This window comes from Sycon ciliatum, chromosome 8 (assembly GCF_964019385.1).
Source record: "Sycon ciliatum chromosome 8, ocSycCili1.1, whole genome shotgun sequence".
NCBI lineage: Eukaryota > Metazoa > Porifera > Calcarea > Leucosolenida > Sycettidae > Sycon > Sycon ciliatum.
The window spans coordinates 27,683,466-27,695,965 of NC_088650.1; the positions used below are offsets into that span (position 1 = coordinate 27,683,466).

Genomic DNA, 12,500 nt, shown 5'->3' on the forward strand with positions numbered 1-12,500 from the left:
AAGCCCTGGATATCGCCAGGACGTACGAGGCGACACAAGCCCACATGGAGAAGCTGACGAGTAGCCAGGGCCCGAACTCTGAGCAAGCTGTACAGACCATTTCAGCCAAGACTCATTCCCAATGTGCAATAATTGCGCACGATGTGGATTTAATCATGCGACGGGTAAATGCCCTGCCCTCGGATCCATCTGCAACAAGTGCGGCAAATCGAACCACTGGGCAATAGTGTAGCGTTGGCACGCTGATGACTTCAAAGCGTATAGCGTATAGTGTTTAGAGTATAGCATATCCCGTACGTTACTATATCCCCGTACGTTAGCGTATCCCCGTACATTAGTGTACGGAGTTTGCCTGTGCATTAAAGCTGCACGATTCTTTTGTTGCCAGTCAGTTAATTTAGTTGCCAGTCAGTTAATTAAGTAGCCAGTTAATTTCATTGTCAGTTTAGAGTTAGAGTTCAACCTTCGATCCAGTCTTTAGTAATAATAAAGTTAACAACAGTGTGTTCTCTGAGACCCGTGTGCATTTGCCTCCGAGAGAGATTGCGGCCCGCTACAATAGTACCGTATTTTACCGGTTGTAAGTCGACCCCCCTATCTGGAGGTCTAAATTCTGCGTTTTAATTTTTTCACCCAAAGAAGCACTACCAACCACCTCCTGCTACTAACACATCAACAAATCATGTAAACATTCCTTATTGGAGGATATAACGTCCCAATCCTTGAAAAAGGCCAATAAACTGGCACAAGTGTGTAAACATGGTGCACTCGTGCATGCAGTGCAGGTCATTTTTTTGTAAGATATTGATAGTTCCCGGTTATAAGTCGAATCCCGGTTGTAAGTCGACCCCACCATTTCTGCTTTTATTTTAAGTCGTAAAAGGTCGACTTACAACCGGAAAAATACGGTATGCAGGTCCGCAGCCAAGGACAGGATCGGGGAGAATAGTGCTCCGCAGGATAGCCAAGGACACCTGACACACAACCGGAGCAGAAATTCAAAGTCTGTGAATGCTGCCACAGTACAAGAACAATTCGACGAGCTGCAGTTTGAAACGGTCACCAACGACAGCGTCCAACCTTGCCGCAACAGCTTGGGTGACAAGAATGAAGTACTTGCCACCGTAAGCATCGACCTAAATCGCAACCCTGCCGTCCCAGCCACTCTCAAAGCGAAAGTGGGTACTGGGGCACAGGGGAATCTACTGCCTCTGCGATGGTACCAGATGCCAGATGTTCCCACACAAAGTGACGGCTGATGGATACCCCAAGCCTGGAATTCTCCGAGTGTCCAGCACTACTCTTATGGCGTACGGCGGCAGCGAGATCAAGCAATGTGGCATCTGCTCTATCCGCTGCACGTACGGAAACACAACGGGGGGGGGGGGGGGTAATAGAATGTACCGGTATACATGTAATATCTCAAATGCATATGCATTTGAGATGTAGCCAGACACCAGTACCCTATTTGAATGAGAACGGATGGTGCTGTACAGAGGCATAAGATGTTCAAACAGACTCCACAACACCAATTCTTCACGTGATCTTACCAAGTAATCCTCGACGAAGGCGTTGATGGCACGAAACAGCGCCGGGCTGCCATGACGCAGGTACTTCTGGAGTTTCTTGTCCACGGCGATTTCCGCTAGCTTGGCGTTGCACGTCACCGAGTGAAGAATTAGCGCCAGATCACCAGGGCCAAGGTCGGAGCTGTTCCGTCAGAACACCGGAGAACCAGCCGGCAAAGTTAGACGCGGCTCCAGGACGCCTTTAAAAGAACAGGTACATGCGCTTGCCAGGAATAGCATCAGTTGTAGCAACACAACAAATCGCCTCAACTAAGTCAAACACAATATGAGTACACAGTCCACCAGTGAATGTAGAGGTTGTCGCAGGCAAGAGGCTACCGACTACTGTAATGATCTCTATCATAAACTCTGGGCTGATGTATTTTTTTCTTTCAAACCCGTCCTGACCCTGAGCTGCTACTGGAGACTGGGTTTGTATTGGAGACGGTGCCTACATTATTCAACGTATTTGTTTGTCAAACCCGCATAGGGTATAGCTGTCTTGCGTGTGCATCATCTATATACCGCTCCCTTGCAAGCACACTCGACCTTACTCGCATACCAGTACACAGCCCAGGCCTTTGCGGAGACTGAGCTAATAGCTCTTCGGGCACCGGGTGTGCTTGCAGTAAAGACTGTGTTATATTGCGGACGGTACGGTATAGTGAGCAGGGCATGTGCTAAGGATTAAAACATGCTCTGACACAATGTCCTGCTAGTTGCAAAAATGGCCGGACATGTCCGGACATGCAAATTTTCACATCAAATCACACAATGTTCAGAAGCAGCATGATCTTTGAAGGCTGACGTTTTCAGGTTCCTTGAGCCAACGACGAAGGTGTCAGAAAAATTATTGCTGCTGCGAATTTTATCAACAAAACGGGAACACATCTTACACTTCAAATTTTCAACAACGCTACGATCTGAGGGACTGCGCTCATAGCTCAGCCAAACAGAAGTTGAAAGCTCCCTACCATACTCGGCGACCCACTTGTCACAAGTGGTCGTCTTGACTCCTCTGGGCTTCTTTCCAAGAGGAGCACCCGCATCAGCGGTGCTTCGCTTTCTCTTGCCAGACGACATCACTAATGACTATGAGACAAAGGATTGACGTGCCTTATATATTTTGTACTTTGTAAAAAAGTGCGCGGACACTTTGTCCGGATGTGTACAAAACATCCGGAAACTGACCGTAAACGGTCGGAAATTGTCCGATGTCCGACCGTTATTTCACGCCCTGGTGAGAGTTCAGACTAGGCAGTGCACATACTGCATAATTCACACAAGAGAAGAAAGCAAAGCCATGATTGGCTCTGATGATGGACTAAACAAAGGGACCAGATCGGCTGAGCCAAAATCCCAAAACGCTATTCAACCACCTGGCCGATTCCTCCCCTTCCCCCCCCCCCCCCCCCCCCCCGACACACACGCACACGCACACACACACACACACACACACACACACACACACACACACACACACACACACACACACACACACACACACACACACACACACACACACACACACACACACACACACACACACACACACACACACACACACACACACACACACACACACACACACACACACACACACACACACACACACACACACACACACACACACACACACACACACACACACACACACACACACACACACACACACACACACACACACACACACACACACACACACACACACACACACACACACACACACACACACACACACACACACACACACACACACACACACACACACACACACACACACACACACACACACACACACACACACACACACACACACACACACACACACACACACACACACACACACACACACACACACACACACACACACACACACACACACACACACACACACACACACACACACACACACACACACACACACACACACACACACACACACACACACACACACACACACACACACACACACACACACACACACACACACACACACACACACACACACACACACACACACACACACACACACACACACACACACACACACACACACACACACACACACACACACACACACACACACACACACACACACACACACACACACACACACACACACACACACACACACACACACACACACACACACACACACACACACACACACACACACACACACACACACACACACACACACACACACACACACACACACACACACACACACACACACACACACACACACACACACACCATACGAAGAGTTGAGATGCTAAACCCGCAAAGCACCAAACTTGAGAAAATCAGTTATCCGCTCAGCGTGATCCAGTGGCGGATCCAGGACTCGGCCGAAGAGGGGGCCCAAAGTATCCGCCCACCCCCCCCCCCCCCCCCAAACAAAACAACAAATACCAACAACAACAAAGTCCTGAAGTTGTGAAGAGCTGTTGTATTTAGGGTCCGGCGGATTCTGCCGGCAGAAAAATTGGCAGAATTCGGTACTTTTTCTGGTAAGTTTCACGGATGTTTGGTATGTGGATAAAAAAATGGAGCAGAATTCGAGGAATTGCCCGCCATAAGGTTTGTATGGTTCTGCCAATTTCACTGCTTTTCGAGCAGAATATGCCACCTTTTCGAGCAGAATCCGCCGGTCCCTAGTTTTATTCCATTCTCACGACATTTTCAAACTGCACTGGAACATTTCCACTCGACAGCGGCCGCGACGGACCTTTGGACGGCTCTCCAACGCGAGCTCTCTTATCTACCGGTCCACTGAAGAACGACCTGATGTCAGACCCTTTCCTCTTCATCTCATATCTGAAGGTAACCTGTTGGCTACAAGCGAAGTAGAGAGCTAGAGAGCGTTTACTTGTAGTTTCTGACAAGTGAAAAAGAAAAAAGGAAGGACGAAGTCGACAGCACCGTGCACCATACAGGACTTCAGCCCAACGCGATCGCTGCACTATGTACCAGGCCGGCCCTGCATTTTTGGCACGTTTTTCACATGTTTGAAGTGCGGCCGTACCGTGTCCTCAGGTCGCAGTGCGTACAGTAGTTGTACACCGGTACACACTCACAGCGCGCTGACTAGTACAGACTCAGTGCGTGACACCATGTACCGGATCGCGGATCGCGGAGTGACCGGACACGTATAAAAGTACCCAGCACGCGTGACCCACTTGACACGCCAAGTCATTTCGAGCGCTCATTCTACTGTAATCCTAGACCAAGGTCGAAATTTTCAAAGGGGGGGGGGGCCCAGGCCCCCTGGCCCCCCCCCCCCCCCCCCCTGAATCCGCCACTGTGATCAAAAGGTCTACGGGCACCACCCGGCCAAATTTCAAATAAAAAATCTGACTACAGTAGAAGCATTTCAAAAACTGGAATCCAGATAAGGATTTAGCCATACAAACCGCACATAAAATGAATCCTTTTCTGGCCATTATCTGAAAAGCGACGAAATGGATTTAACGGGTTTTGCACTCCAGCTCTTCATACTCGGTCCCATTTATTAAAAATGGGTGCTTTGCTTCCGAAGTCTACCCGACAAATTCAAATAATCTCAGGATGGAATAAACGTCCCAGCTGCCTATCACTGTCCTTCAGTTGTCGATTTGTGATATTGAGGAAGGAATAGTTCGAGTTCCAAAGGAGGCAGCACCTCACACTCCTAGGCGACTCGAGCATTTTCACGTCCAAATTTCGTTGTCAGAGGACTCAATTATTATTACACACCTGCAGCTATCATAGATATGTCGCACCACTAGATAGTCCAGGATAGCGTCGCCGAGGAACTCCAGCTGCTGATAGGAGCGGACAAAGACACAGCTATCGTGCTGGTCGTACGATGGATGCGTGATAGCTTCCAGCAACCAAGACAAATCCCGGAACTCGTACCTGTGGAAAGAAGAGAAAAGTACACCGGAGTGGAACGCATTTTATAAAACAAAAAAATGTCCGTGGACCTGTTTTAGTCAACTCGTCAATCACACCAGCCAACACGGTTCAATCAAGCAAAAGGATAGTCAATACATGCAATAAGAATAAATACAAGGAAAGGGTTCTGGATAATAAATAATCAGGACAATACGGATCTGGCCGCCATTCTCGGGCTCTCTCTCGGGCTCTCTCTCTCTCTCTCTCTCTCTCTCTCTCTCTCTCTCTCTCTCTCTCTCTCTCTCTCTCTCTCTCTCTCTCTCTCTCTCTCTCTCTCTCTCTCTCTCTCTCTCTCTCTCTCTCTCTCTCTCTCTCTCTCTCTCTCTCTCTCTCTCTCTCTCTCTCTCTCGATCTCTCGATCTCTCGATCTCCTCGACCTTGCGCAAATATGTACAATGTAGCTAAAACAAGTATCCCATGAGACCTACGTCACTGGTCCAACACATGGCACTACTCCGGGCATGCCGAGTATGGGGAGAATGCGTACAGCAAGAACAGAGTATATGTCCCATGCTTCTAGTTTACTGAAGGCTTATCAATGACTGAGACCAAACATACATAATCATTACATCATGAATCATACATATTATTAGATACAGTTCAGTGGGACTACCACAGACCAGGGCGCTTTAGTTAACCTGGGAGTGTTCGTGAACCAGATAGTGTTGGTGGACCAGGGAGTGGTTGTGAGCCAGGGAGTGTTTGTGAACCAGGGAGTGTTTGTGAACCAGGGAGTGGTTGTGAACCAAGAGAGGTGTAGGAAAGAGAGAGAGAGAGAGAGAGAGAGAGAGAGAGAGAGAGAGAGAGGGGGGGGGAGAGAGAGAGAGAGAGTAAAACTCACTGTAGTAACTGCTGTAGCTCATCCAGCGCTGGCAGAAATGCATTGATGTCCTTGAGCAGCGGTGTGTCGGTGTCATTTCGCACCGAGTTGAACTGGTCCCCGGGAGACTTGGGCAGCGTGGGCTGCAGGAACAGCGCATTGATCTTCTTGTACTTGTCCAGGGTGCTGGGAGGCGGCAGACAGGCGGCAGCTAACGTCGTGTCCATGAAGAACGGTTTGTTCGCGCCGGGTGCTGTTGCCGTGGGCGAGACCAGCATACCCCGTGCTGTGGGTGAGGCCAGCCTACAAACACGCCCTGGCACAGAAGTAGAGTCATGATCCGCAGCATCAGCTGCAGCTCGCTGACGGCCAGATGCAAAGTCGGCTGCCAAGACAACCTTTGGCGCGGCCGCACGTCGCGGAGAAGTAGTGCTATGAGAAGGCGTGATGGCTGCGAGTGAAACAGCCGTACTAGTAGCTTCATCGGTCTTGAACAAAAGAATAAACAAAGGAACAAGCAAAGGAATAAGCAAAGGAACAAGCAAAGAAACAAGAAAAGGCAACAGCTTAGCTGGCACGATAGAACAGATGAAACTCAAAACTCTCTCCGTTACCTATCCATGACATTCTTGCCAGAGACACACCCAGATTAATACACCAAACATACTCATTTAACATAGCATTAAGGACTATACAGTGGAGGTTTCTTGACTACGCGGCCTCTCTGATCACCAAGTACTTGCTTCAACCCTACTAGTGCCTCCAACCGTTTGCTAGTGTTGGTAGTGAAGCAACAGACCTACCTCACCGGCATAGCAGTTTTTTAAAGTCTTATCTACACAAGAGGGAGAGGGGAAGCTGTGTTGCAACTCCGAGTTGATTACGTAAAGTCTTATCTACATACATACATACATACATACACACACACACACGCACACACACACACACATTAACACACACGCACGCACACACGCACACACGCACACACGCACATACACACGCACACACACACACACGCACACACACGCACACACACGCACACACACACACACACACGCACGCACACACACACTCACAGGCGGGGCAGCTGGTGGCGTGACGGCCATTGGCATCGGCTCCTTTGCCGATGATTTCTTGTCCTTCATTCTGCGATGCGGTATGCCACACCACACCATGAAATGACGGGCTGCGTCGTTGCCGCCGCACAGGAGGAAAGCACCAATCAAAGCCTCGACTGTGTCCGCCAGGTGTTTGACCTTCAGGGGATTCAAATGGATGGTGTTGGTGCCGGGCTGCTCATCCCCGTCCCCTGCAACGCATGACAGATCCCATGTAAAACATGCCAACACAATAATCACGTGCACACACACACACACACACACACACACACACACACACAAACACACATGCACACGCACCCACGAGCACACACACGCACACACACACGCACACACACACACATGCACACGCACACACGAGCACACACACACGAGCACACACACGCACGAGCACACACACGCACGCGCACACACACACACACACACACACACACACACACACACACGCGCACAAACACACAAACACACACACCAATATACACACACCAATATACACATGCACAAACACATTCACGAGCATGCGGCACATCAGTGTTGATATTAAACGTGTAGGGCTGTGAGAATAGATTGGAAATAATGGAAATGATGCAGATATCACGCTTCCAATCCTGCCGCTTCTATGAGCCCGGCAATGCACACAAACACTGTTAATATCTGAGAGAGCATCTTTGCTGACTACCACCCACCACTGGGAGATACCAGCAACAGCACAAGCAGCGTGGGATACCCTGCACGTCCAGTATCGGCCGAGTTATCGAAGACAACAGCACGTCCCCTGAAAGGTGTACATACTTGCCCCATCAGCAAGCTTTGATTTGCACCGTTCAATCATTGTCTGAGCCAGACACACACTTCTTCTAGATTGCACTATGCTGCGTGCACGGTGATATACATTCACCAAGGATGGCGCGGCATGAATGACAAAGTTGTTTTCGTTGCCAGTTAAGTTGTGCGTGTTTTTTATTTATTTTTATTTTTTACGAACTTCCATAAGGCCACACCGGGTTTTTTTCTATGTTTCGTGGCACCTTATTCGATAAAATCCATGAGGGAGGGAGAAAAAATAAAAAAGCCATAAAAAACAGTGTACGTGCATTGCATTTGTGTACAGTGGAGCTAAAAAAAGACCCGGCACTGTTCATGTATATTCATTCACACATGCATACATGAATACATGAGTGTAATTCCAATACAATGAACGTCGCAAAGTAAGTTTATTGCACAATGCAATCTCTACTGATTGGTAACAACTGGCTGAACTCTGTTAGCATTATCACTCATAATATCAGCATGCTTGTGGTCCAATCACAGGCGACATGATGATTGCGTGACTTGCGGCCCAGCTTAGGCTGCAACCACACTAGGTACAAAATCACGTACAAACGGCATTACAGTAGAAATCATCATGGCGACCCGCGCGAAATGCAAAATGCGCTTTGTAGGTTTTCAGCAACCAACGCACCCCTGTAGAAAGCCACGTTTGTCGTTTTCGTCGTTTTCGCGCTCCATCTCCTGTGCACAACTTTTTTTGTACCTGGTCGTCGTACATAGCATCAGCATCAGCATTGTTTTTGAATTTCCCGGCCTCTTCCAGTGCATGGCATACACTTTGGTACGACAACGTCACGTGCTGGCCGCGTGAAAACGTCATCTATGCAGACTGAAAAGTGTAGTGTGGTTGCGTACCGACTTGTACTGAGATATGCATGAAAGTTTGTACTGTGACTTTTACGTAGTGTGGTTGCGGCCTTACACACACAGCTACATGTACATGATTATGTGAGCTGAGTACAATCATGCGACAAATAGAACAAATGATGCCAACATAATAGTTACGAATGCATAAATCATGTTCTGTGTTTTTTTTTGTTTTTTTTGGAACTCCGGCTGTGAAGTACACGCGTGCGGGGGACGCGAAACATAGACAAAAAATGGTGTGGCCTAATATACTCCAAACATCTTGTGATAGGTATGATGAGAAGAGGAGTGTCAGAGTGGTGGGGCTGAGCACAGGAGTGCCATGGTGGTGGGGCTGAGCACACTTAGTTTTTTGTTCTCTGCCGTAAGTTACCGAATACCGTGCTGTTGAGTCAGTCCGCCTTGCTGTTAGCTGTGGAAGATGATGGCGTTCGTAGCACCTACTGGTTTCACAAGTTCTAAGCTGTCGACTGCAAGTCAACAAAAATTCGACGCATATTTATTTTCGGCTATTTTCGGCCAGGTTGCGCCGAAATTTTGCTTTGCAAGATTCAGTGTGACTGAGTATACAGTCAGCAGCAGTACAGGCTGACAATTTAATGCGACCGAAATGTGTTTTAGCCCTGGGAGGCCGAAATTTGAATGGGCTGAACATTTGTAGACTTACAGTATATGCATTATGCCACGACATTGCCGACGTGTGTTAAGCATCTTCTGTCATCATAAACATCTATGCAATCACCTCTACACATAACTGTTATTCTGAAACAGAACAGTTGGTCTTCCGGCGTGTGACTCGTACGTGTCCACTGCCGCAGCTTCTCTACGTTGGATCAGTTTGTGCGCAAACATGCACCGCGGCATGCGCCTTAACAACAAACGCGATGCAATGCAGATTTTCCCTGAGTTTTTCTGAGGCCTTTGATCGCAGCGGCCACTACGTCATTTTTCATTCTGTCTGAGTGATGCGCAGTGGCAGCATGTGTTGTGTGCTCTGGTGTCTGTACAGTGTAGCTCAACATGATTGTACAGTGTACAACAGAGATCCAGACAGATCTACAACTAGATGTGCACGTGTGCACGCACACACGCACGCGCGTGCACCCCTCCCCCCCCCCCCCCCACACACACACGCGCACGCACATGCACACATACATACACACACACACACACACACACACACACACACACACACACACACACACACACACACACACACACACATGCGTGGACAATGGCTTACTGCTGGGAGAGCTTCGCTTAGCGGTGGGTGGAGATGACAGTGATGAATGATGAACTAGGCATGCCGAGGTAGGGTAGTGGCAGTGGCAGCGAGGGTGGAAGCAGCAGCAGCAGCAGCAGCAGCAGGACATGGTAAAAACCAGTGAATCACACACAGGTCCACACAAGACGTTGCTTTGCCCCTGCTTCTAGAGGTCATTTGAATCAAGCAAAGACTGTTGACACGGCTCGATGTCAACACGAGCACTCGAGCAGCCAGAGCTAGCGATGTCACAGCAAGATGACCGAGGGCTAGGCCATTACAACTCTCTGAGTTTATTAGGGTTAGTTAGAACGCTGAGTTTGCTAGGGTCAAGTCAGTACCACTTCGGGTTTTAGGATTACGTTTATTGTTACAGCTCTCAGGTTCCTAGGGCTAGATCGTTACAACTCTGAGTTTCCTAGGGTTAGCCAGTCACAATCGGGAGTTTCTTACAATGACTTCCTTTGGTTTAAGTTTGTTACAACTCTCTGAATTTCTTAGGTCGTTACAACTCTGAATTTCTTAGGTCGTTGCAACCCTCTTAGTTTCTTAGGTCGTTGCAACTCTCTGAATTTCTTAGGTCGTTACAACTCTGAATTTCTTAGGTCGTTGCAACCCTCTTAGTTTCTTAGGTCGTTGCAACTCTCTTAGTTTCTTAGGTCGTTGCAACTCTCTTAGTTTCTTAGGTCGTTGCAACTCTCTTAGTTTCTTAGGTCGTTGCAACTCTCTTAGTTTCTTAGGTCGTTGCAACTCTCTTAGTTTCTTAGGTCGTTGCAACTCTCTTAGTTTCTTAGGTCGTTGCAACTCTCTTAGTTTCTTAGGTCGTTGCAACTCTCTTAGTTTCTTAGGTCGTTGCAACTCTCTTAGTTTCTTAGGTCGTTGCAACTCTCTTAGTTTCTTGGGTCGTTGCAACTCTCTTAGTTTCTTAGGTCGTTGCAACTCTCTTAGTTTCTTAGGTCGTTGCAACTCTCTTAGTTTCTTAGGTCGTTGCAACTCTCTTAGTTTCTTAGGTCGTTGCAACTCTCTTAGTTTCTTAGGTCGTTGCAACTCTCTTAGTTTCTTAGGTCGTTGCAACTCTCTTAGTTTCTTAGGTCGTTGCAACTCTCTTAGTTTCTTAGGTCGTTGCAACTCTCTTAGTTTCTTAGGTCGTTGCAACTCTCTTAGTTTCTTAGGTCGTTGCAACTCTCTTAGTTTCTTAGGTCGTTGCAACTCTCTTAGTTTCTTAGGTCGTTGCAACTCTCTTAGTTTCTTAGGTCGTTGCAACTCTCTTAGTTTCTTAGGTCGTTGCAACTCTCTTAGTTTCTTAGGTCGTTGCAACTCTCTTAGTTTCTTAGGTCGTTGCAACTCTCTTAGTTTCTTAGGTCGTTGCAACTCTCTTAGTTTCTTAGGTCGTTGCAACTCTCTTAGTTTCTTAGGTCGTTGCAACTCTCTTAGTTTCTTAGGTCGTTGCAACTCTCTTAGTTTCTTAGGTCGTTGCAACTCTCTTACAGTGCGTTTTTTTATAATAGACTCTGAAATCCTTGAGAACGTACTCAAGGCCACTTTTGAGAAAATGTCATGCGAGTTGCGTCACGAAAATCTGCGCGCGAAATTCGAAAACCAGGTGTGACTCGTGGCATTTCGCCAGTTGCTGACTGCTCTGTGGCCCTATTTTGCTTTTTCTCGAGTGTCTTTTCGTTCGTGGCAACTTACTTGTTCTCTCGACATGCCACATATAACAAAGCGCGAACGGGCCATGGTAGAATCTACATGGTGGTGTCTGTTTTACAATTTTTGCGAAGACGAGGAGAACAGTGGCTAGGGCATCGAATTGGTCCCAAGTATTCCATTCGTCATGCTGCTGTTGCGTGTGGCGTCAGCATTTCCACTATGAACAGATGTACCAGGGATGCTGACGGCGAAAATCAGCGTGCTGCGTTGGCCTTGTCTGTCTCCAGTGTAACGAGAGTGACAATCCCCAATGTGAGACTCGTGCCATAAAACCACTCAACCCTGACGGATTTGCTTTGGACTGTATAAGAAGTAATTTACGGATTCTATGCTGCGAAGGAGCACCCAACACTGGACAAAGTTCCTGCTCGCTGCATAGA

General features: G+C 47.9%; 1 protein-coding gene across 1 annotated transcript in view; it reads right to left on the reverse strand.

The window, feature by feature from the left end:
* The window catches only part of LOC135823673 (uncharacterized), a 43,939-nt gene that overhangs the window by 10,034 nt on the left and 21,405 nt on the right, over positions 1-12,500 (reverse strand). The window contains exons 13-17 of the mRNA XM_065336521.1: positions 10,390-10,443; positions 7,407-7,639; positions 6,352-6,818; positions 5,310-5,471; positions 1,551-1,710 (exon numbers count right to left, since the gene is read on the reverse strand). Of these exons, the coding sequence (XP_065192593.1) occupies positions 1,551-1,710; positions 5,310-5,471; positions 6,352-6,818; positions 7,407-7,639; positions 10,390-10,443 (1,076 nt within the window). The remainder of the gene's footprint in view (positions 1-1,550; positions 1,711-5,309; positions 5,472-6,351; positions 6,819-7,406; positions 7,640-10,389; positions 10,444-12,500) is intronic.